General features: G+C 36.4%; 1 protein-coding gene across 21 annotated transcripts in view; it reads left to right on the forward strand.

Annotated features, from left to right (window-relative positions):
* Positions 1 to 26691, forward strand: part of ADD1 (adducin 1) — a 61811-nt gene that overhangs the window by 32211 nt on the left and 2909 nt on the right. For 3 of the 21 annotated variants that reach the window (XM_079305870.1, XM_079305856.1, XM_079305867.1), the window contains exons 4-16: positions 677 to 828; positions 4007 to 4087; positions 4493 to 4642; positions 5579 to 5722; positions 5935 to 6033; positions 6410 to 6586; positions 8460 to 8804; positions 11902 to 12003; positions 13821 to 13910; positions 14738 to 14830; positions 20562 to 20718; positions 21571 to 21945; positions 22725 to 22820. In XM_079305870.1, the coding sequence (XP_079161996.1) occupies positions 677 to 828; positions 4007 to 4087; positions 4493 to 4642; positions 5579 to 5722; positions 5935 to 6033; positions 6410 to 6586; positions 8460 to 8804; positions 11902 to 12003; positions 13821 to 13910; positions 14738 to 14830; positions 20562 to 20718; positions 21571 to 21945; positions 22725 to 22820 (2061 nt within the window). Of the gene's footprint in view, positions 1 to 676; positions 829 to 4006; positions 4088 to 4492; positions 4643 to 5578; positions 5723 to 5934; positions 6034 to 6409; positions 6587 to 8459; positions 8805 to 11901; positions 12004 to 13820; positions 13911 to 14737; positions 14831 to 20561; positions 20719 to 21570; positions 21946 to 22724; positions 22821 to 23556; positions 23591 to 26691 lie in introns of all 21 variants that reach the window. The other 18 variants (XM_079305866.1, XM_079305869.1, XM_079305868.1 and 15 more) reach the window with 12 other exon arrangements.

A 26691-nucleotide genomic window follows, 5' to 3' on the forward strand; every position in this document is an offset into this window, starting at 1 on the left:
AAAACAAAGTAGGAAAACAACCAGAATGTGCGAATGCATGTACACACAGGATTTTTGTTAAGATAAAATAAATCCTTGCCTGTGATCCAAAATACACCTTTAGTTCGGATTGTAGCGTGGCCTGGTTCTGCTTTTTCCCAGTTGCTTTTAACCAGATTTCTAATTGTACTGTAACTAGAATTACAGTATTTGTATTATTTACCATAATGTTCCTCTTTCTAGCTTGTACTTAATTTTTCTTAGTAAATGAACCTGTGTGCATCTCTTTAGATGCATAATTCTCCTTGTCAGGAATGCGTGTATCAAAACAGTGGAATATTTGGGGTTACATTTTTCTTTTAACAATAAAGATGGATATTGGAACAATCATTAGTTTGAGAGAGGAAAAATATTTTGCTAAGGAATGCACCGTCGTGTTGGCAGTAATTTCAGTAGGGAAGGAAATAGAATGCTGAGTCTATGAAAGCTGAATAACCTTGCTCAAGATTGTAATTATACTTGTGTAATATAAATAATTTCATTAAAGGAATGAAAATTTGCTGTCCATTTCTTAGGTTAATGTGTTCATATAAACCAGTAAAAACAACCAATGTAATAGTGGTGCATATTGCTAGGTTTGAACTGATACTGAACTCAACCCACCTTGTGCTTTTTTTACCTTGTTTCTCCTCCTCAGGTCTTGGTATGGTAACTCCAGTGAATGATCTGAGAGGGTCAGATTCCATTGCTTATGAAAAAGGGGAGAAGTTGTTACGATGCAAATTGGCAGCTTTCTACAGATTAGCAGATCTTTTTGGCTGGTCTCAGCTTATTTACAATCATATAACAGTGAGTATTGAATCAACAGATAACTGAACCAATTGTTTTAACATACAAGAGAATTGCTTCCCTCCCTTGTCATTTTCTCTTTGTGTATGAGAAGAGCAAAGTGGTATTGAAAGCAGTATAATAGTGAAGAGATTTGTCATTGCATTTCATCTTGGATGTCAGCTACCACAGGCTGAACAGAGTCTTGAGAGAGTGTACAATTCTTAGGATGATATAAAGATTACTGAAAGACTCAGTCTTTTAGTGTCTCAAATGCTTTGAATAATTATATTTATTATTTTACAGGGGTCATTTCATAGTTTTCTTGCTTTTTTTTGCTGAGTACTAAAATATCTTCTTAGTCATTCAGTTGAATTTTATAATTCAGGTACCAGCCTTTCTGAAAAAGAAGCCATACTATTTCTGAACATGAGTGAGCTTCTCTGCTTAATGCAGTGTGCCAACAATTTTCCTTGTGACTGAGTAATCACTGGCATCCATAAAAATAATGACAAGGAGGTCAGATCAAGGAGGTTTTATATACCAGAAGAATGATCAACATGAGTCTCATGAGTAAAGTCACAGCTGTGGTGTGCAGCCCTGTCAATTGTTGTCCTAACAGAGCTGAATTGTTTTTTATTCTACATAGTAGAGGTTGTCCTTTATGTATTTCCAGTTCTTCTAGTTGCAATTAGAATGAAATATGGAAATACCAATTTTTCTGCTTTTTGAAAATTCAAGGCATATTATTTGTGAACAGATGAAGATGATAAATGATAGTGTAGGCATAGGATCAAGACAGTATTGGTTAGATCGTTTGGTTCCTTTTGTAAGGGAACATATCCAACGTAATGGTTGTTCTTGTAAACAGCTCTGTGCCACCCCCAGATTTTTCATACGTGACAGGAGAATTGATTTTGTAAATTGGACATTAATGCAATGAAAAGATTACTAGGCAAGCAGGTTTGGAGATGGCTTTCTAGTGTAAAGTTAAGCCCTGGGGATGTTTATAGGTTTAGATAGAAGGTAAATGTAATGAAGAGCAGCATGTCAGGGGAAGGTGTTTGGGGTAGAATGCCTTTGCATTCTTTGAGGAGGAGTAAAAGAAGATACCAGTAGAGGAAGTACCTGTTGAGGTGGAAGACAATCAAACCACTTGGAAAATGAGATTCTGAAAGTGTTTTAGTCACTTCTGAGTGGCACAGGTACTGGAAAGCTCTTGATTTGTCAGTACAGACCCAAGTCATAGTTCTCCTTTCTTTTACAAACTCCTCCAGTGAACAACATTCTGAAAGATGACTGAAAGATATAATTTATCTTCAGAAGCTGATATATAACAAGGTTGTTATGTTTATTAAGTAGCACTAAGACATTCCTTTGGAATGTGGTGAATGCTACCACTTCATGTAGTGCTGGTGTTTGACTCTGGGTTTTCACTTTTTTTGTTAGTGGGTACTATACTTACTGGATGATTCCATTCACGTTAAAAGCTTGTGCCAGTGCACTTGTGAAGTAAGAGAAGAGGTACAACAGCCTTCTGTGAGGGTCATAAGCCTGTGTGTTAGAGGAGAATGGCACATGCTGTCATACCCTCACAATTTCCATCTGGGCATATCAGGGAGCTGGGTGGAGTATTGTTGCTTTTTTTGGATCTTTGTCAATCACTGACAGTTACTGTTTGTGGAATTGCTCAGACTGGTGCAATCCTGATGCAGAAGCAGAATTACAGAGCATCAAGAGCTTTCATGACAAGTATAATAATGTTGAGTACACTTGGGTACCTCCAGGGTTTTCATGTCAAATGCAATAATGTAGAGTATACTTGGGCGCCTCCAGGGTCAGGCAGAATTTGAGATTACAGGTTTACAGAAGGTAGACATCATTCATCAGGTCTTGGTTTGCTTTGAGGGCATGAGCTGTTAATTGGATCTAATCCTAAAGCAAAGTGGCTTCTGAGTCTTGATGCTTGTTTGTCTTCGATTTGAGCTTTCTTATTAGCTTTTGGGATATTCTGAATAATACTTGTTCTTTGTCTTGCATAAATAAGATTTTTCTTGATCATTTGCACTTGTGTAGTAGAGAACTACTTTAGTGATTCATAAAAGTACAGATTAACTTCAACTGACTGCTTCAGTTAAAGGCTCTTATGCTGTAGCATGTTCCCAGGTGGTTGTAAAGGAAACTAGGTCTATGCTAGAAGCTTTTGCATGACTGCACAACTATTTATTAGAATTTTTTCCCCTGCAGTAGAACTGTAGCAAAGTATCTGTGTATTTAATGTTGCAAGTAGTAGAAGACATGAGGCAGAAACAGCATAAAGTAGCTGCATCTTGGGGAAATTCAAAACTCATAGATAATTTTGAATTAAGAAAACCCAAACAACAACCAAACAAAAAATCCAAATCCACAACACAAACTACCCACATGCTGGGCAGACTCTCACCAAAGTAGGGAGTTGTCTCATGTGTCCAGTAAAACTTAGGAAGCCTATTAATTCACCATCAAAAGGCACCTTAATTACCTAGATGTCCTGTACTTTTCATTGTACAGACTTTTAAAGGATGCATCCCAAGATGTGAATGCTTTGAAGCCAAAATTATTTTTTTATTATAAACCCTGAGATGAGATGAGAGAGAAAAAACATAAGAAAAGGTCAGGATACTTGGTACAAATTTTGCAAGGTGCTGTACTGCTCATGAATGTCTCAGGAACCAGCATCACTGATGAAAACCCTTCTCAGCATCAAGATTTAGGTTTTAGGTCTCTGGGCCAATTCTTGTGTTTTCTCAGCCTTTTACTTTATACTTTTACTTTATACCTTATGTCTTACTAGGGTAGAAATACGGTTGGAATGTAAACTCATTCAACTGAAATAATTAACTTTTTTCTCCCATTTCTCTCAGTATTGTTCATTTTATCTATAGTGGGTGAGTTGTCATTGTAACAGAATATAAGGGTTTACTAAATTCCAGCAATCTGAAGGACTCTTTACTGCCATCTGTTTTTGTTCAACATGAGTTAATTGACAGTGCTGTGCATTGGTTATCTGTTGTAGCATATACATGAAAGTCATATGGTGTATTATAGGTATGCTTGCCTATTCCATAATCAGAATGGAAAAGTAACTTTAATGGTTTGGGTCTTCTTGTATGCTTTAATGAATTCTTCTTAATAACTTTTAATCTTATTTTATCCTTAGGCCAGAGTAAATTCTGAGCAAGAGCACTTCCTTATTGTACCTTTCGGACTCCTCTATAGTGAAGTCACTGCATCTAGTCTGGTAAGCAATTGTTAATTTAAATAGCTGTAAAATATTCATGTATATGTATGAACATATATACCACTTTAAATTCTATCCTAGAGAGTATTTTACTCTCATGTAATGTGTTTAGAACAGTGTTATTGAACATGACTGGTTTTGGTACTGAGATTTCTTTGCCCATGTTCACCACCAGATGTCCTCCAGCTGACCTGCCTGGAAGGAGGTGTCAGGTCATTTGTACAGTAAATCACCTAATTCCCTTGAAAGCTGTTGGCTGTTAGTCCAGCTTGTTGAGGGAAACTTTAGACATTTCAGATATAAAGGATGACAACTAGTTTTAGAGTCTCAGTGGTAGATGCTGAATTAAATCAGATTTTTTTTTTTTTTAGTCGTGATTATGAAAATAATTCTGTTCATTCCTAGGTTAAAATCAATATTCAGGGAGATGTGGTTGACCGTGGAAGCACTAACCTGGGAGTAAACCAAGCTGGTTTTACGTTGCACTCAGCAATTTATGCAGCTCGACCTGATGTCAAATGCATTGTCCATATCCACACACCAGCAGGAGCAGCGGTAAGCTCGCTCGGCTTTGTGTCCCATTCCCCCCGTCCCAAAGGGAAAATAGGTGGAAAATAGATTTGATTCATATTTGGAGGGCAGAGAGCCTTTTAGTGTGTCTTCAAGTATGATTCTGTTTGAATCAGAGTCCATCCTTACTGAGTTGTTACCTGAATTGTCAGACAGTAAATTGAGTTCTATCATTGGAAAATGTCTATATATGTGTGTCCTTTACCACAAAAGACCAGCTCTTTTGACAGTGAGTCATAAAAGCTTTAGCATACTTTGTTGGTTTTGTAAAGCACAATTTATCAAGGTTTTCTGAAGTATTTGAAACTTTCCCAATATTTCTCTTTGTAGAAACTGCTTGCAAGTCCGTTCTGCTTCTTTTGGAATGTTTTGAGAAAGTGACTTCCAGTGTTCCCATTCTGATGAATTTTTTTTTAAATTAATCGATTAATCAGATTAATACAACCATTTTAAGGATAAAAGATCAAATTCCTATAATTGTGAATTACAGAGTAGCCTTTCAAAAAATATTTCTTAAGTTTACCTCCTGTGCTGCAAATTATCTGTATCACCAAAGTTCTTCTTTTGGCATGAGGGCAGGAGGGGGAAATAACTAAATGAAGTGGAAGGAATGAAGGATACAGTTGATTTTGGGTTTGATGGTTTCTTCAGGTTTTCTCCCTGAGTCCTTTTCGATTGATGTTGCTGTCATGTAAAAGCAGCCATATTGAGACAGACCCAAAATCAATCTGACTTTTCTATCCAACCCAAAAGTTACCAAAAATAGAGGCTTTAAGGATGAAGTATAAGACCACTCTGTATGTACCTGCAGAGATAGATTCATTTAATACATAAAAATATATTCTTATTTTAATACACATTACTATATTTTTCACATTTTCTGTTGCAAGACATTAAATCAGTTGTTTTAATATTTCTCAGGTTTCTGCGATGAAGTGTGGTCTCTTGCCAATTTCACCTGAAGCACTTTCCCTCGGGGAAGTAGCTTATCATGACTACCATGGTATTTTAGTGGATGATGAAGAAAAGGTGGTTATTCAGAAAAATTTGGGGCCTAAAAGCAAGGTCAGTATTTAGAATTAAAGAAAAATTAAAGAAAAAATGAAATAAAACATCTAGAATTAAAGAAGAAAGGAGGGGGGGCAGCGTGTTTGTGTGACAGTTATGTTCTTTAATCAGTAGCAATTCTTTAATCAAGATTAATTGATTCTTTAATCAAGAGCAAGAAAATCCTTGACATTCTGCTGTTGACTTTCTTTCTTTCAATGTTTCTTTAGGTCCTTATTCTCAGAAACCATGGCTTAGTGTCAGTTGGAGAGACTGTTGAGGAGGCTTTCTACTATATTCATAATCTAGTGCTTGCCTGTGAGATACAAGTAAGAGCTTTAAAGTTATGTCATAATACAGCCTGCTGCATTAACCTCCAAGCAAATTAATAATTACATATTTACTGGTTCAGCTCTTGGATCTAAACTAACACAGTGATGTGGGATATTGCTATATTGTGAGGAGAAACCAAAACTTTGATTTCACTGACAATATTTCAGTACTGTATTGAAGCCATCAATTTGCTGCCCATTAAAACAAAAACTTTCAAAGACTTAAGACAACTTTTATACAAGCATATTCATTTATTTAGTTTTAAAATGAAGTAGATTTCTTCTGTGTTTATGCCAACTTTTTAGGTGGTTTTTTCATTGTTTTCACCCCATTCCCCACAAGAAAATTCAAGATGGCTGTATTGTTTTTAAGGTACGTACCCTGGCCAGTGCAGGTGGACCTGACAACTTAGTGCTTCTTGATCCTGGGAAGTATAAAGCCAAGTCCCGTTCCCCTGAGTCTCCAGCAGGTGAGGGTACTGTATCCCATCCCAAATGGCAGATTGGTGAACAGGAGTTCGAAGCTCTCATGCGAATGCTTGATAATCTGGTAAGGCAGGCCTTTTTGTTCAATTTTTTATATGATAATATATAAAATACATATTTTGAATCTGCATGTAGTTGGGATAGTTTATACAGCCTGCAGCCTGTTCTTTCCTAAGGACTTGGAGACTACAAATGGCACATAATGCTTTTCATGTTGAGATAGCAGATTTACTTCTTATTCATAATTTGATTATTATTAGTGAAAACAGAGGAGATCTTGTGGGATTTGACATTTCCAAATCAGAGTACTGTGGTGCTTGCACTCAATCTGTATTTTCCCCTCTTGCCATCCCCTCCCAAAATGTAAAACTTTTAATGTCTTACCAGGTGCAGAGTCCAGCATATTTTGACTTTGTAAGACTCTACTAGTACCTAGAAGAGCTCAAAAGACAGACTTCAAATAAGTAAAAGCCTTCAGCATAAATGGTTTCAGTAATATCCCATCTATAATGAATGACCATATACCAATATTTACTGTCCAACTTCGATGGGAAAGATGTGGCTGGAGACAGCAGACTCTTTGTATCTGACTGGTAACTTTGGTAGATTTCAGTTTTTCTAGGGTATACCAGTTTTGTTTCTTACTGCACATAGAAAGCAGGATCAATAAAGAAATGGCACTGTAGGAATGTAGGAACAGAAAGGAGCTTTCAGTCATGCAATACAGATTCTTACTACTATGATTAGCCACATATTGTATTGAGTAGTTAATTATATTAGGTGGTAGATAATTGCTCAAGACACATTTTGATCATTAAAAGTTGGAACAGAACCCAAGTAAGGCCTCAGCAGTGCTTAATGCATGAAAATTCTACAGAAAGTCTGCATAATTTGGGCTGATGTTTCTTTACAGTTGCCTTGATAAAGAATTTGAGTGGTTTGGGAACTAAGCTATTCACACTTCTCCTTTGAGATACTTTGAAAATATTTTGCTAGTGGAAACTTCTTAAGGAAACTGTTAAATGTCCTTCTTGTACGTTAAATGCTGAGCATAATGTGAAAGTAAACATGGGCAGACATGACTAGTGGGAATAGGGAGGGTTAAAGGTGGAACAAAATACAGTTCAGAGGAAATGGGAAAGTGAAACAACATAAGATTAGGGAGAGGAGTGAATAAGGACATAAAAGTAGAATTTTTTTTAGTCTTCCATTGTATACTGTATGTTGATTTCTAGGTGGAAAAATACAGAAAAGATCTTTTTATCTATCCTATCATATGGATGATTCTTTTTGCCCTTGATTTAGACTTGTGAGGAACAGTCGATATATTTGATTAGTTTAAAAAAAAAGTGTCAATGAGTAGCTGGAATATAGTACAAAGAAAAGTCATGATTCTGCATTTGGACTTAAATGCAACTCTAGAGACTTGAACAATTACTTGAAAATTCTATGAAAAAATACCAGGAAGCACTAATATACATTTTTTCCTTTCCTAAAAAATCCTAGTCCAGTCAAAAGGATATTTAATGTGTTTGACACATTAAAATACAGGTGGTAATTTTTTTACTTGACGATGAGAAGAGGTAGACCCATATGATATGGTTCTTGATGAACTTCTCAAAAAAGCCTTAATGGCTATTTGCAAGACTAATGTACGTTCTTCATAAAAGCTTAATACAATATTTTTGATGTTTGAACTATCAAAATTAGTGACTCATTTAAATTAGTAGTTGATTGAAAAGGATGCTAATGTAGCCTCACTTCTGTGTGTCAATCTGTTTGACATGGCTGTGCCCACCATAACAGGTGAGCAGCCATGTAAAGAAGAGGTTGTGTTGTAGAATGGTTCTCACAGTTAAGGCTATCAGTAAAATTTCAGTTGTCTGCTGAAAAACTTGGAGATATAGAAGACTAATTCTGCTGCTCTCCTTCTGCAGGGTTACAGAACCGGCTACCCATATCGATGCCCTGCTCTGAGAGAGAAATCTAAAAAGTACAGCGATGTTGAGATTCCAGCTAGTGTCACAGGTTACTCCTTTACTAGTGATGGCGAATCAGGCATTTCCTCCCCCCTCAGACACAGTTTTCAGAAACAGCAGCGAGAGAAGACAAGGTGGCTGAACTCTGGCCGAGGGGATGATGCTTCTGAAGAAGGGCAGAATGGCAGCAGTCCCAAGTCGAAGACTAAGGTGTGGACGAACATTACACACGATCACGTGAAACCCTTGCTGCAGTCTCTCTCGTCCGGTGTCTGCGTGCCAAGCTGTATTACCAACTGCTTGGTCTGTGCCTACCTTACTGTTCATAGTTAGATGATGTAGAGCAACTTGGGGTGGCTGGCACTTAGAGGCTTTGGGAAGAAAAAGATAACTCTCCTAATTATTCTCTTCTTTCTTATATTAAAAAAATAAAATAAAATGTGTTTTACTAACCACTTAATTTGTATTTGATTAGATGTGACTTGTAATAATGATCTTGCTTATTAATACTTAAAACTGCTTAAGACTTTGGAGCTTTTAGGTTTTTTTCTGTCTTTCCAAGCTAATGACCAAACAGATTGAATTATAGTTTTGACTAAATAGGTTCTGCATTTCAGTGGCTTAATTAAGGACAGCTATGTTAGGGAGCTACTAATTCTCTCTGCATGAAAACTTTTCAGTTCAAAATGAAACTAACAATTCAGTGTACTCTTGTACAAGTATATAAGGAAAAAAAAATCAAACTTCTACCTTCTGTAACATATTTCAACTTCATCTGCAAGATATTTGCAATCTTCTCTATGTATGAGAGGGTAGAATTGATTTCAAAGTATTTAAATCTTTTTTTCCCTGCTTAAGCAGTTTTTTCTTGTCTAGTTTTCCAGCTCCTTTTCCTGTCCTGTTTACTAAACTTTTGTCTACCCCAAAGCCTCTGAGTGTTCACAACCAGCTGCCTTCTGCATGTAGTGTTGCATGTAAGTAGATGGCCATAAATGGAAAGTCTTTCCTAAAGTATCAGCTGGGTGCGGCATGACTAAAGTGCAGCTCAGGCCATCAGCAGGCACTAATCGATAGATTCTGCAACTGGTGCTTTTCTTTTGTTTATCAATGCTGCTTACAGTTAAATTTTGCACTGAAAGATATGTTAATTGAAAAGCAAAAGTATCAACTGCTTTCAAATGGACATCGTTAGCTGTTGGTGTGTAACTGTGGGTTTGATATTTTCTTGGGCCTATACAGAGTGACTAAACTGAAGGCAGAGATTTGCACAGATACAGCCTTTTGTAATGGTTGACCTCAAGTTCAGCTACAGGAGTTCAGTAGTACTTTGGTAGTGGTACTATGTATAGTAGTAGTGTGCTTACAGGTGAGTCTTAAAAATATAAAACTAATACTCTTGGAAAAAACCCACCACATTATTTTTTCCAGAACACCTTAATTTTTATTTATCTCTACAAAACTCTGCTACTCTCTAAATGCACTCAGGGTTCTCTAATTTTGAATACTTTTATGCAATGATTCCTCAGGCAATGTGTGTGCTAGAATACATAGTGTTAACATGGAGAAATTCCTAAAAATACAGAGGCACTCTCTCTGTGGTATTTTTTGGCGTTCTTTTTGGTTTAAGAGATTAATAAATACACTTGCTGCTTGTACTATCAACATGTCACTAAGCTAAATTATCATTTAACCTTGATTATAGCTTTACCTTAATGAAATACAGTTTTGTTATATTGATCTATAGTGATGAAGATTTATCTTGATCAAATAGAGTTTTACCATAGCTTAAAGCTATGTCTATGTTTGGACCAGTTTATGCTTTTAAGCCTCAGCTCACAAAATAGGTAGTATTTCATATTTGAAATTACCAGTGAAAGACTGAATCAAAATTCTTTGTCACAAACTAGTCTTGTTTAATGATATACTGAAGCAATAGATTATTTTATGCAGTATAACAGGTTCGTGTATTTAAATTTTTTAATGCTTGCTATTAACCTAAAGAAAAAGTGGCTTGTTATATTGAGGTTGTTTATATATATATATATATATATGTTTTGACTAAAAACTATCTTTAATAAAAAGCTGGAGTAGTTTTTATCTGAGAAGATAATCATCAGTGAGTATTTCACAGCTCCATGTTCATTCCATTTTTTACTTTACAGTTGCAAAACATTTTAAAATTCTGTTGCTTTCTGAAGTCTGACAGTTTCTGGCTATCTTGTTGTTTCTTGAAGTTCCTCAGGAAAAAATGCATAGCATTTGCTCTATAAACAGGTTTGCTTTACTGTTCAGTGCATTTTCTATGCAATAATGATTGGAAATTCAGGACACTCTACAAAGTAAATATATCAAGATAATGAGTTAGTTATGCATCAAATTAAACAGGACTCCATACTAAATGCACAGATCAAATAAAGCAACCTTCTCTGAAGAACCCATGAAGCGCTTAAAGCTTGTGTTTGGGATATTTTTGTAACCTTCTGAGCTATGAGTTATAAAATATTTGACATCACCAAACTGTTCCTTTAGGTTGCTGTGCTGGTACAGCTCTTTGTTTGTGCAGAAACTAATTCTGGTAACATCATTTTGCTGAAGTAGCTTGTTTTAATGCAAAACTTTGGTGATGCCCACTCTTGCTTCACAGTACAGAATCATTCACTAAACCTGGTTAGTGACATCACATTGCTTTTCATACTTCTGTCATCTTATGCTTTAAGTTTGCTTTGATGTTTGTTGGGTACCAGAGGATTGAATCAATGATCTCTCTGTCTCTCTTGTGTTATTTTGTAAAAACACCCAGTGCAGAAAATGAAAATGGCAGTAACAGGGTTTAAAGCTCATGCCTTAGATGTTGCTCTACTTCTGTTTGGGTAAGGCATAATGTCCTGTTTAAGCAAGTTTAAACTCAGTGAGAAATTTCTGATTAAAAATGGCCTTAAAAATATGTATGTATATTGGCATTTTCCTACTCCTGTCTTGATATATCTGCTCATAAAATGAGAAATAGGTGGTTTTTAGAAATACAAAACACTGCAACTGTCAGTGTGGTCAAGTGCACAGCAAACCAGCTTAAAAACCCCACAGTCTTCATAATCTCTGACCTGCACATAGGAATGGCATTGATTTGGGTAGAAGTTGTTTGCAAGTTAACTGGCTCTCTAGTTGTTGTTGTTACTTATTTGATAGAATGGTTCTGATCTCTAGAAATGTATCTGAAGGTATAGTTTATATTACTGAAGAAGAAAGCAACTTAGGTCTTAGGAATGAATCAAAGAATGCAATCATTGGTTCAGTTCTCTGCTCTGTATGATGCATGATCAACTGTGATGTGACTTTGCTGCTCTGAGTGTCTGTTGCCATTACAGCAGTTCTGACTCTGCAACTGTTCTTGATGTTACAGTGGACTAAAGAGGATGGACATAGAACTGCCACCTCTGCTGTCCCTAATCTGTTTGTTCCATTGAACACCAATCCAAAGGAGGTCCAAGAAATGAGGAACAAGGTCTGTAATAGCAGTAAAATAACTTCTTTTTTTTGTCAATACCTCAGTTATGTTGTGTACTTGTAATGAGCTAACTTACTTGCTATAATGATATTTTGGGGGGCTCAGTTCTGGTGGTGTCCATTTATAACTAAATAATGAAACAATTCCTAAGCATCCTGAGCTCCTCTTGGAAAAAGTTGGTATTTCTGTTCACTACATGAAGATTTTAATTTTTTTAGACTAGTTCCTGAGTGCATTTGAAACAGCTAGTCCTGAGTTTATGGTAGTAATTGAGTATCCTGAGATCATAGTTTTACATTAGTGACCTGTTTTCCTGTTTCAGTAATACCAGTTGAAATTTTGTGGCTTAGACAAAGTAGTCTATAGATGTCTTTCCATATTTCAATGTACTGTATTATAATATGCTGTGATTGTTGCAGGCTTTGGTTTTTTTGTCTTTGGAACTGCAAGTAAATCTTTTTGAAATGATCTTGCAGTTAATTTTCCTGGTTTTGAATTTCAGATTATCTTGTCCAATCAGGACACCAACAGGAAAGCACTGAATGGATTGGGGTTTTTTCACTTTATTTCTTTTACAGTATAAAATAGGCCCTGGTATCTTCTTAATATTTAACTTGTTCTGGATTGTTTTGATACCTCTAACTGATGGCCACATGGAACATGGGAGTTAGCATTCTGTCAAAGAGAGGCTGTGTGAAGGGATACTAGCAGGAATATAAAATAATTTGTATATGACTAACAGACCCTGTGCTTGGCACTGTAAAATAATAGCCACCTGAAATGAGAATTGTTGTGAAATTTCCAAGCAGTTTCTTTGTGTTTCATGCACAAATATTGTTTTATTAAAAACTTGAATGAAATGACTAAGAGAGTAAGTCTTCAAATTCTACACCTTCTCAATGAGAAGGGTAGTCAGTCAGAAACAAGTGAAGAAGCTGGGGGATCTTTGCACTTTCTGAGATATCAAGTATTAATAATACTTCTTGTTTGTGTATTTGTATGTATATATTTTTTATAAACTGACTATCCATTTTAGTTGTAAAGTAGAGGGTTTTTAGGATGTGTGCTTTTCTTCATTTATCTTGGAACAAGGACTAGAATATTTTATAATAGAATATTTTATAAATAAATTTTGAGTAATTTTTAATGAATTCTTTATCACTGAAGGATATCTAATTTGAATACATAATACCTAGGTTTAAAGATCTGATTTCTGTTTTCATCTTCTGTATTGAAGGAACTGAGAGGTATTTAGAATGCAAAAAAAAAAGGTGTTTATGAGAACTCCAGAGTGTCAGTTTATCCACAGAGGAAATTATTTATGTCCTTTTGAGGTTATGATCCTGACTAGATACAAAAATGGAAAGTTGTGCAATGTTTTACACTAAGATCTATAAGATGATGACATTGTGGTGCCATATCAGTAACTAATGGCAGAAACCTGAACTGACTGGTCAGGTACAATGGACAGAAAAGCACAGAGGTAATATTTCTGTTTCTCCTCACTTTTCACAAACTGGAGTTGTCTGTTACCTGTTTTACCGTGACCTAGTACTAAAAGGCAAAGGATAAAACCTTCTGTGGTACTTAAAGACTAAATTCTGAGGAATGTGAGGAAACAGCCAGGAGCCTGAACATTTATATTCAAGTGGTGTTTCTAGGGTCAGCTTCATTTGATAGGGCTGTGGCTACAGTAATCAGTACTGGTTGTTGCCTATTGGCAAGTTCACTCAACCCTTTTTCAAACACAAAAATGTAATCAACTTTTCTCTTGTTGATGTGATTGTTGTTCATTCTGCTGCTTTCCTTTGCAGATCCGAGAGCAAAACTTGCAAGATATTAAAACAGCAGGCCCTCAGTCACAGGTTCTTTCTGGGGTGGTTGTGGACAGGAGCCTTGTACAGGTGAGAGTATTAAATTCCTAAAACTAATAGCTTAATCTACAATATCCTCTGCTTTCACCTAATATATCACTATGAAATTATTCTTTAATTGGCAGAGAGTAACTGTTTATAAGGTAAGTCTTAGAGGTAATGCCATTGTCTTTGCAAGAGTGCTCAGGGTCAGAAATTTAGAGGCTTCAGCCATGTAGCCCAAGCATGTCTGTGGAGGTTGCTTCTTGGTTTTTTTTTTTTCTGAATGTAATGCATGAAATTCAGCAGCCTAATTTATATGGTTTAGGTTCTTGTTCAAAAGTAGTTGGGCTTTATGACAGCTTTTATTTGATTTCTGAGTTTATGTATATTGAAGGATTAATACTGAGCACACCAGGCTCACTGTGGGGCAATAGTGTTTCATGTTAAATATGGGATTTCATGCTTCAGATTATTTTATTTGAAGAGCAGTTTGGGAAAAAGCTATTGCATCAATGAAAGTTAAAAGCAGTATATCTGTATATACAAAAGACTATAAATCATAGCTTCATGTAAAGTAAGAATTAGAGCTGTACAGCTATACTGTATAGCTGAATAAAGCTTTTTATAGCCAAATGCTTTCAACTGCCCCAATAAGTATTTTCTGATATACTTTTTAAAGATTGGCAAGTTTTATCATGGCCACAGCATTATTCATGTTGGGTGTCATATTGTGTGCATGTCAATTCATTGTCATATGCAATTTCATCTACCAGTTACTGTTTCTTTGCATGTTTTTAGCAAGCATCACAATGCTTTTGGTTGATGTTGTAAAGCCCGGGCTCGGTTTGCTCTGTTTACTCAATTTACTGTTGCAGGATGCTCCCCTCTCAGACTGTACGGAATCTATTGAAGGGCTCGATCTCACAGAGCAGGCCTTTAGTCCTGCTAAATCTCTGTCTGTTAGAAAGGTACTGCCCTGTCATACTGCTCTAAATACTGTTGTTCACCCTTCATTTAACCTCTCCCTACCCTGACCTTTTTCCTCTGTTAGAAATTTTTTGGCTAGAAAACTTTAAAAAATAAAACTAAATGGATCTTCAAATTATGTATATGCAATGATGCAAGCAGTTACTTTACTCTGTTAAGAGTGTCTTAAGGATCTTGATCTTTGTCAGTAGAATCTGGTGAGGAAACATTTTTTAATGCTAAGGTTGCTGCTCAGGTCCTGCATATAGAGGGTTTCCTTATGCATGCTGTTAGTGTTGAATTATTCTGATTTGAGATCAATTTAGAGTTAGCTTAATCTCTGCCTGGTTATCTCAGTGTAATTCTGAGGATAGTCTATGTGTTATGTGACAAACACTGTCAGCTCTTGATCCCAGAGTGCTGGATGCCTGTCTTCCTTAAAGCTTCCTGCAGTTAGCTACAAAAGTTGCTAAGTAATGCCCCACACATGCAAAATCGATTGGCTTTCACACTTGTAGTCATGTTTGTGCTTACATAATATCTGTTAAATACAGAATAAGTTCACAGGTGTGAGCATGCTGGGGAGGGCCGTCCTTGGGACATACTGAATGGAGCAGCTGCACACTGCAAATAGTGTTTCTTACAGCACATCTAGTGTGGAAGCACAGTGTGTAAATAGGCATCAGTGCCTCCTCTGCTCCAGTGTTTTGCCTAAAAGAGTCTTAAATCTTGGTTTCAGGTCGTGCCTAAACAACTCATTATCAGAATAGCTCTTATATGAGAAAGGAGCCAGAATAGTTTAAATAGCGCCACTGTTGGAAACCTTGTGGTTTTATAACTCTTTCTAAAGTGTGATGAGCTGATTTGTGTTATACATACTTGGATCATACTGAGAATATGATGGTCATGTTTTCCACATTGCAGTTTGTTTTGTCTATATTCTGAAAAGAAAAATAATAAAACATCAATTCTGGACTTAAGACAAAAAACAAAACAAAGCCAAATTCTTCTAGGCAGTGCATGGCTTTTATTTCCAACTTAATACCTACAAAATGAAACACTACTTTTTTGATAATTATCACAACACAGGTGTTTTTTTAACAGCAATATATTTTAAGTATTATGTTCAAACAATGACACTGCTTTTCTATAAAAGCAGTCAGATAGTTTACATGCATTTTCATAGGTGGCAGAGAACCAACAAATGTTCTGATGATTATGTGATTTTGTATTTTAGTATCCTGTTAGGGTTTAGATATCCAAATTATTTCATTTTTTTGTGGTGTCATGAAAGTGCTTTCTGCCTGAAATAGTGTGTAAAATTAGATCACAGTATAAATTACAGGAGTAATTATGAAATAGAAGTGGCCTATTTCATAATCTTTTTATTTTAATATGGATTGTGACCTGAATGCTTAATAATTTTCTGTTTGGGGAATAAAAATAACAACTCAAGATGCGAAACCAAACAAACAAATAAAAAAACACCCTAAACCAAACAACCTCCTTCTAAAAAAAGTCATCCAAACCAGAAAATCCAATGAACCCAAAAATAAGAGCAACAAAAGAAATCCACCAGAGAAATTTCCTTGAAAGATTCTGCCATAAAAAATGGTGGTTTGTGGAACAAAGGAAGTGTAAGAAATCTTATGCCCACATAAACCTCACCTGAAAAATCCTGTACATCAAGGACTTGGGGACTTTTAGGTACCAGACAATTAACAGTTCCCAGCTGACAAATTCTTTTTGACACTGAATGACAAAGTTCGTGGAAAAAGTTTCATGTAATTGCAGTATCACTTGCAATGCTTTATGTTTTCAGTTAACATTATGATTTATGTCAAATACTAATGCACACTATTTTGGATGAAAAGATGCCTCCTTGTATACAGTATGCATGTGGTGCTTTGAGCTCCTGTGCCTATGGCTGCAGCAGTTAATACTCCATCTTGCCTTGTTGCTTGCTTTATCCATGTTCTGAGAAGTCCTGGCCATGCTGCAACACAACCTCCTTGTGCATCATGTAATTTTATTCCTGTTCAGACTTGGTTAACCAAGCCTCTGCTGCAGTCTTGGCTGATTGACAGGGAATGTTGGTTATTCTAACCAACAACCATTCTGCAGTCTCATAAGAAAATAAATTCACATGAATTTTCAGTAATTTTAAATAGAAAGGGATTCACCCATTTTGTCTCTTCCTTTAGAATGGAAATTCTTTGGCTTTGTTCTTAATGCAGACTCTCAGTGCTGCCCCAGAGGTGGCACTGGGTTTGAATGGTGATTTCTACATGAGCAGTACCTCGGGAATCTTGTTTGGATAAAGAATCTTTTTTGGATAAAGGCACTGCATCAATGTCAGATTATATTAGGAGTGATTGTTAACTTAAACCATTGTTATGAACCCTCCTGTCTGATTGAAAGAAGAATTGGTGTTTATAAAGTGCCATTTTGATCATATTTATCCTTGAGAATAAGGTGAAGTGCTTGCCTGATAAATAATGGTCGGTTTTGAATTTTTTTCTAAAATCCACTATTGGCGTAGAAGTTACAAAATTACTTAATTATTTAAAATTTTCCTGTAGGAAATATGAGGTCCATGTTTAATATGAAGTTACAATGCATATCATTAGCTATAGATTACTTTCCCTTTGTGTCTGTGGGTGTGTATGCCCTTACAGAGTGAAAATGCAGTCTCTTCATTAATATAATCTATCCTGTGTTTCTTACAGTGGAGAAAATGCTGTTGATATTTGAGTCCCTACACATGCAATCAAATTTCAAGTAGTTATCTAAATACTTTTGGAATCATCATCAAAGTAATGCTAGGATCTACATAATCCTGATGAGATCACTAGAACATTAATTTTTTTCATGTCATTTTATGTTGAAAGGACTGTGAGTCTATGGGAATTTATTCCCTCTCTACAGGGTCTTTTATACTGGAAGTAACTCCAGACTAATTTTCCTGTTCAGTTTTTCTGAACATTCTTAGGAATCTCTGAATGGCATGGTCATGTTGATAGCTCTGTAAAGTCTTGTCTATTTTGGTGTCACATTTAACACTTGGAAATATGTTCTGTACTGTCTTTTTAGTCCTTGTTTTCTTTCTGTCCCATGTTTCATCTTGTGTTGTATACTTTTATTTGAATTGTTAGAGGGCTGCTCTGTGGCCTATTCTGTGAATTAGAATATATCTGCTTCTTGATTTAGAAGTAATGATGGTTTAGAGTAATTGTACTGGTTTAGTGTAACCACATTGCAGAACTTATTAACATACTGCTATAATTTATTTCCCACATAGAGTCAGTCCTTCTATCAGTATGATTTTCATTCATGGCCTTTGAATTGTTTCCATATTATTGATACTGAATAAAACTGGATGTTTTATCTGAAATCAGCTTTCAGCTGATGAAAAGTTTTCATTTCTGATCTCTTGTATAGTTTTTCTGCTTTTATGATCCAATGTTGTTACCTCTGATCTTTTCAATGCTGCTTCTTTTGGGTCAAATATACTCAGCAAGTACAAATACTGTTTGCATTGATCGTGGGTGGGTTTTTTTTTTTTTTTTTTTTCTTTTTTTTTTTCAATCTAGTAAATGAGAAGCTTGATTTGCTGCTTTCATTCCTAATATTTAACAAAGGTACTCTCCTAAGTAGGAAAACACATCACACCAGGCATCTGCAAACTGCCTGTCTTGCTGTTTGTCACCATTAAATCAACAGGCATTTGGTAACATTCTGTTTCATTAGTTTTTCTACCCAGTGATTCTGGATTTAACTTGCAACATTCAAAGATTCTTAGAAATTGCAGGGATACTAATAGGTACTGTGTGTCTTGTTCCTCTTGTTCCCAGAAAACTCTAGAAATTCTGCCTGAGATCAGTGCTTCATAAGGTTCTGCTATTTATGTTTAATTTCAACTAAAACAATAGACTTGGTTTGAGGAGTGGGCAAACAGAAAGGGAAATATAAAATTTCTATGGGAATCAGTTTTCTGCCATCCTTAAAAGCTGAAACCTGTAGTTTTAGGAGTGTTTTGAATTTTCTACAAAACAATTAGAATTGTACAGAGGTTGGTGTTTCTCTGACCCTTTTATGCATTATCTTCTCATAAAAGCTGTTACTATCAAATCAATGCTTCGTGGATATACTTGAGAAAAAGCTTTTGACATTCTACTGACATTCTTCATATAAAATGAAACTTCCTCTTATTTTATGGGGAAATGGAAGTGGTCCCTAATGTTACAGAGATAATTCTCTCCTGCAGTACCTTTCAGGGTCTTGCAGTGGAGATTTGTTACACTGTTTGTTCTTTGGTACTTCTGGCTGGTGTTTGCTTCCGGAAGAGCAGCATAGAATCTAACAAGCATCTTACCTCCCTGAATTGCTCTAAACCAGATTTCTGGAGGTCTCTCATCTGGCTTTTAAAACTACTCTTCTTCTTCTTCCATCCAGACAGTCTTGTCTGTCACCTCTTGAGTGCTGACAACTTGTCCAAAGCAGCTCTTGCCATCCAAACCAGCATTCTTTCTGTCCACTTGCATCACCAGTTGTACAGTGGCCATCCTGTGCTTGTGCATGAAGTATGGACATGGGATGGAATGTTTGTCTCTCTTCAGGCACTGAACTGTGCTTTCTAATGCCCACTTCTAAATATTGGTACAGACAACATTTGAATGTGGACATGACCTGGGTCAATCAGTAACCCTTACCTATTGGTAATGGAGTTCAAATAACTTTCTGATAATGAAGACAGTTTGGGTGTCACCATGACATGGGATACAGGTGATACATCAGTTGTTAACAAACTAGTGTCAGAGTTCTGTATATCCAACAGAAAAAAACAAATGCTTAGACAAGTCATTTGAGAGATAGAACTACTATCTCCAGGCAAGCATTTTCTGTACATGAGACAATGAAAATCCAGTGGCTGTAACCTTTACTATAAGATTAGAGAAGAAAAACTAAAAACTTTAACTTTAGAGAATCTCTGATGCAGCTGCTTTTGTCCACTGGAACTTACTGTACTTAGACTTGCTTGTTATATTTTTATTTGTATAACTTTTTATCTGGCTTATATGACAAATGTTATAGATGTAAATATTCTAACTTGTACCAGATTACAGTTAACCTTAATTGCTTTAAAATTGCTTATAATAAGCTGTTAATCTGGCATATACAGAATATATACAAGGTGGCTTTTTACTATAACATCTGTTAGGTGTAATGTAGTAGCTGCTAGAAATACTTTTCTGTTATTGAAAAAATCCAAAGCAAAACAAAAATCCAAAGCAAATTAATAAAAGCCCAAACAAAACAGAAACAAAAATATCCAAGACATGAGGTCTTAACCCTTTATGAGTTTTTTGTGCCCAGACTGCCATCCAGGTGGGCCTGGTATCATGTTTCTTTTGTGGCAAGAAAAAGAAACTTGATATACTTCTGTGACTTCAGATATAGTTCAGCTACACTGTTTGGCTGCTATTTGATTTACTGCTTAATGGTGAATATTCCCTGGTGGAGACCTGTTTTCTCCTTTATATTAACCTCCTGTGAATCAAATTAAAAAAAAATATCTGTAATAGATTTTTTTTTTTCATCTAAAAGAGGAAAAAGTAGCATTTTCAAGGTTATATTTTTGTTTTGTTTTTGGTTGCTTTGTAGCTTCTATACCTCTAAAGGTTCTACAAGTTACTGCTTGATTGCCAATGTATCTTAATTTTCCTTTGCCAGGGAGAACTGGTGACTGCATCAAAGGCAATAATTGAGAAAGAATATCAACCAAAAGTCATAGTGAGCACAACAGGACCAAATCCCTTCAATAAACTCACTGATCGAGAACTGGAAGAATATCGCAAAGAAGTAGAAAGAAAGCAGAAGGGACCAGAAGGTTGGTTTGTCTGTGTTTTTTCTACAATAAAAACCACTGTATTACAGCAAGTTTGTTAGTAATTGGAAGGTGGGTTACCTGCAAAGGCCATGGATAAATTACCTAGTCTTTCTATGTTTCAGTTTTTCCAGTGTGAATTAGAAATTTGAAAAGTATATTAGAGGTAAAATGTGTGATCTAAGTGTTTTAAGTATGTTCTGTAAAATGCATAGATCTCACTCTAAAATTGTCCTTGTAGACAAACTGGGAAGTAGGGCTAGTTACTCCTGCTAGTAGGAAGTTGAAAGGTAGAAACTTCAGTCAAAAAGGTGTTTCAGTACTGGTTTTGTTCTGCTTTGTTTTCTTTGCCCAAGAGCCTTAAGGTGAGGGAATGGTGATGCTTTAGAGCAGCAGCACTGCAGGCTTTTAAAGTCATTGAAAATTGTGGATTTGAGAAATATGTTGAACGGAGAAGATACAGAGTAACATTGTTGCTTGGAAATGCGGCATCTTGGAGACTTCTACCAAAATGGACTCTTTCAATTATCCTAGAATTAGGACAAATTTGGGCTATGAAAAGAGACTGCTGCATCTGAAGTGGTTCTCCTGCTTTACTTTTGTACAATTTTAAGGGATGGTATTTACAATGCTCATCTGTTGTGAGGTTTTGAATTTGAGTGATGCTGGAACCCGAAGTGCTGTTTCTTTTGTGGTGTGTGTTCCCTGCAGCTGCTTTTGGGACCACAATGTAGGAACTATTGTGGTTGGTTTATGAAGTACTGGGTGGGGTGGGATGGGATGGGATGCTGTGCTGTCATGCTTGTTTAACTGCATACCTTTATTCTCTCAGTAACAATGCCACATCCTTCTTAGATAAGGTATCAAAATATGGAGAGACTGTGTTACTGAGACAGACACCAGCTGGGGAACAGAGTGCAGTGCTTAGAAATCAGACCATCAGTGAGCAAAACACGTCAGATAAAAAATCTCTGGATTTGAAAGGCAGATCAAACACCTTTCAAGGAACAGATACGAAGACTTTACAGGATCGAGACATATCATCACTGTCTAAGTCTTTAGCTAACTTTCAGTTTGCTGCTGCACGGGTTTCTTGTCAGACCATGCAGCAAATCATCCCACATCTAAATGGAGAAGAGCCAGATGGGCAGAAGTCCTCCCATAAGGAATTTCATACTGCAGTGATCAAAGCTTTAAGGTCTGATCCTGACCTTTTGGCTGAGGCCTCAGGTATTACTAACATGGTACAGCTGTGCTTATAATCCAAGGAACAACCTCTTTATCTACACCATGTGGAGATTCTGTCAGTTGACTCTCATCTGTGGGACTGATTTCACTTTAATTGTGTAGGTGAACTGGCTGGAACAATGCTTTAGTGTTGTTCCTGATATATGGTGTACTCTATTAATGTTCTCCTTTGAATCTAGGGCTGTTATAAAGCTGGAAACAAGGGGGCTAATACTCAAGTCCTCCTTACTAATAACAAATACTCAAACCACTGTGAAATCTGTTTGGAATCATAATTACTGCATGTTTTTCTGATTATCTGTGCAGTCTTCTTTTCTTTCGGGATGCAATTTTGTTTACTCCGGATTTCAGCAATACAAAGCAAGCAAAAGAACGTTATCTTGTGTAGGCCTGGGAGCATATCCCCTCCTCCATATTTGTTTATATCTTCCTTGTGGCTTTTACTCACAAGTTTTCTTTGTAACAGCATCATAAACCAATTCATAAATTATTTCATTATTCATGCCCCTCTTAAAGAAAAAAAAAAAAGCCCTCCAAAAAGAGCTACAGAGCACAGCAGCAGCAACTTGAACAGTTTTGTTAGTATCAAACTATTGTTTCATTTTCTTTTGCTTGTTTTGGTATTACTTAATATCCTGGCAGAATTTTGATTCAGATAAATGCATTGGTATATTTTCTGCATGGAGCAAAAGGACATTTGTTTTCTTACATGCTGAGAGGTTTTATTTGCCTTTTTAATTTCCCTTTGCCTACACCTGCAGAGCCCTCAGAAGATGGCAGGCCACAGAAAGAGAAAAGCCCCCCTGACCCCAGCTCAGCTCGCACTCCTCCCAGTACACCAATTAAAATAGAGGAAGGTACGTTCTGCTGCCATGGGGGGGACCAGTAACTGCATCTTAGTGACTGACGCATGGGAGGTCATGACCTAGAGCTAATAACAGTCAGTGATTCTTGTATTTCATTGTTGTACTACCTACGAGACACCCCACTGAACTGTGAGTCTAACAGGAGTTTTGTGTACAATAATCAAGAAGTGTGCATTAATATAAAGACAAATTTCCATCTCTTCAGAATTGCCTTGTCATCTCTTGGTGTTTCTCAACCGATTTATCTTTTTGTACATTTCTGCGAGATAATTGCTCTTACTAAATGAAATAGTGTCTGATGGTGAACCAGACACATATCTAGATGCTTTGGTAAATCTTCCTCACTGGTTGCACATTTCTTAAACATTATTGTACTTGGATTACACCTCAGTACATATTTTTCCTACTCAATTTGAATCTAAATTGGATTATTTCCTCACCTTACATCAATTTTAACTGGAATGTAAGCAGGGCTGCTAAAGTTGATAATTCCCTTTAAAAAGCATAAAATTATAGTCTTGATCAGGTGTAATCCAATTATTGTCTTGTTTCTTTTACCTTGTACATTGAATATATCACTTGTCTTAGTCTGCCATTCACTACTTCATCTCATTCTGTTTTCTACAAGAATGGTTGCAACCATTCTTCTAACGTAACACAATGGCTGTGATGAATGCATAGATTCTCTACTTGTGCTTTTTTCTTCTTGTGGCTGCGTTACAAACAGGAGATGGATATGCTAAAGAATACCTGTTACCATAGTAAGTATCATTCCATACTCTGACCTGCTTTTGTGCTTTGCTTCACTCTTGCATCTTTGTTTACTAAGGTTTTTTTTTTTTAGTTTTGCTTTTTTATTTAAAAAAAGCAGGCTTTTTCAGTTAAGATGTTGATTTCTTTAGTTCTCAATTCCATGTAAATCCAGGCAGTTGCAGATCTCATGTTAAAGTGCACTCCCCCTTTGAGACAGACTGTGAAAGTCACCTTCCGTGTTTCCATATCTGTGTGTCTGATTCCTCAATTTAAAAGGAATAGTCTGAAGTTGCCTGGCAGATATAGCTGAAACAGCCCTGGAAGTTTCTGCCCCAACAGTTTGCTGCTGCCCACACAGCCTGGGCCTGGTAACAAAACAGAAGAGTTCCTAATCTATTCCAGAGCAAAATCCACTGACATGGATTTCAATTTGTGCATGGAAATGGATATGGGACTACTCCTATGTTTTGTGTTAACTGTAGGAAATTCAAATTCCAGCCAAGAAATAACAGCAAGTACTTGGTGGCAGCAACTTCTACAGCTGTTTTGGCTAGCTCTGCAGGGCTCCTTTGGATTATACTTTAAAGGAATAAGGATGTTTGTATGTCCTGTTATATCCTAAAGTCAGTGTGTTTGTCATAGGTGTGAAAGTCACACTATATTGTAGACACCTGTGATGTTGCTGATAAAGTTCTAAAATCTGAAAGTTCTCTTAAACAGGGAATTGTGATCGACAAACTCTTCTAATTCTAGTAGTTTTCCAGGACAAACATGCAAAGCTTATTTTAGGGAGTAACTGGAAGTTCAAACCATGATGACTTTGGTTGGGGGAGGTTCTATTGAATGACAATGTTCTCAGGATACAACCTCATCTCAACTTTGATTCATCATATTGTTTCTATTTAAGTGTAGCTAAAATCAGTCAAGTGTTTTTTAACTTAGTTGTAGCCTAGTTTGTATGTTTGTCCACATCTTTGTATTGAGAAATAATCAAACCAGAACCCCACAAACCTTTATTTTCATAAATAATGTGAATTGTAAACACATACCAGTATTGGTGTTATGATTTAAACTCTTAAACCACAGTGTGTATATACACACACAAACATATATATAAAGGCAGAGCATGGATGTAAACATGATTATTTAAAAAAAACTTTTAAAATGTTGAAGTGAGTTCTTAAACTGTAAGTAGGTTTTGCAGCAAGAAAATTATTTTTAAAGCTTTCTAGTTATGTTACTGAAATCCATCCAGGGCTAGAGTAGCAGATTTACATGTTGTATGCTGGTTTAATTGAATGTGGAATTTGTAAATCTTCTGAATTCCAGTAAAATATTGCCCTTAGCAAACTAGATAAACAGATGCTTATTTGATTCCAGCATCATGTTAATCTGTTTATTAAGGATGATGGGAACTTGACAAACTGGGAAGGATGGCAGTCCTGGGTTAATGAGTTATAAACCCATTGGTATTTATTCAATGCTCAGGCCAGCTGGCAAATGCTGTTTGAATGCCTGTAGCTTCCTATTCTTTAATTTGAATAATCTCTAATCCCTTCTTTAAAACTTCAAAACTATCTTTTAAAATTAATGAAAACAAAAAAAAACCCAACAAAACAACAACCACAAAACAAACAAAGGAAAATCTGACAGTCCAATATGGTGCCTGTTCCAAAAACTGGGCCAACTAGTGAATAGAATTTAATATTTTTTACTTTAGAGTGACCTACAATAATCATCTAGTCCAACTGCCTGAACCAACTCAGGGCTGACCAAAAGTTAAAGCTCATTGTCCTAATGCCTCTTGAGCACTGACAGGCCTGGAGCCTTGACCAGCTCTCAGTCAGTGAGAAGCCTATTTCAATGTCTGGCCACCCTCTCAGTAAAGAAATGCTTCCCAAAGTCCAGTCTGAAGCTCCCCTGCTGCAGCTTTGAGACTTTCCAACATGTGCTGTCACTGGATCCCAGGGAGAAGAGCTCAGCAATGTTTTCAGTTAATTCCTGAAAAGTCAAATTCAAAAGCAGGGTAGTGGTGGTGAAGAACTGTAACTGGTATTTCTTATGAATTTATGTCTGCCATACATAGGGTAAACTACAGCTTCAGGAGGTAACTTGTACTGTACATAACTGCTTTCTCTTTTTTGCTCTGATTTAAATCCTGCCTGCATTATAACTTTTAAACTGCTAACTTGTGCATTCTGAGTGTTTTGCACTGGATACTAGTGTGTGGTGTTTATTTAACCTATTAGAAGTTCATGGTGCTCTAGGGAAAACATGTTTGTTTCCTAGCAGGTATTCACAGAACAGAGCCCTCTAAAATATATCAGAGAATTATTAATCCCATCTGGCAGAAGTAAAAAGAACACTATCATTTTTATAGGAAAAATGTGAAAGTATCAAGTATTTTCTGGAAATTCTTGTGAAATCCTTCAGTCTTTTCAAATTAAAACAAACAAGATCTTGAAAGGAGGAAAAAATAGTTGCCTTTCATTTGTGCCTCACAATGAGCATGGCCTGGATTTTGCTCTAAATTCCTCCTTATGTAACATCAGTGGGGATAGATGTGGCACAGCTAACAGGACACTGCTCGGCTGCCGTGCACGGAGAGCATTGCAGGCAACTCCACAAAGTGCTCCTTGTTGAACCCGTGCACAAAGAGGAGCCTTAACCCTAAAGCACAGCATCCCAAAGAGAGCATCCCTAAAGCACAGCATCCCAAAGAGAGCATCCCAAAGAGAGCATCCCTAAAGCACAGCATCCCAAAGAGAGCATCCCTAAAGCACAGCGGTGAGTGGGGACAGTGTGCAGGTGAGGGAGGAGCGGTTCAGTTCCCCTTTGGACATACAGCTACCACTGGACTCTTGATGTTCCCTGTTACAGGGTGAGTTTGGCTGTTGACATCACATACAATAAACAAAACAAGCTGTATTGCATAACCTGCTGAGCTCATTTTATTTGATAAACTACATTGATTTTACTTATAGGAATCCATAATATGTACTCATATCTTGCCCAAAAAAGTGAAGCCTTTGTGATAGGAAATTCTACTTTGAAGCAATATCAGTTAGATTTCATGGAAGAATATGATGAAAATCTCTTCATTGGGATT

The sequence above is a fragment of the Erithacus rubecula genome (genome assembly GCF_903797595.1).
Source record: "Erithacus rubecula genome assembly, chromosome: 5".
Lineage (NCBI taxonomy): Eukaryota > Metazoa > Chordata > Aves > Passeriformes > Muscicapidae > Erithacus > Erithacus rubecula.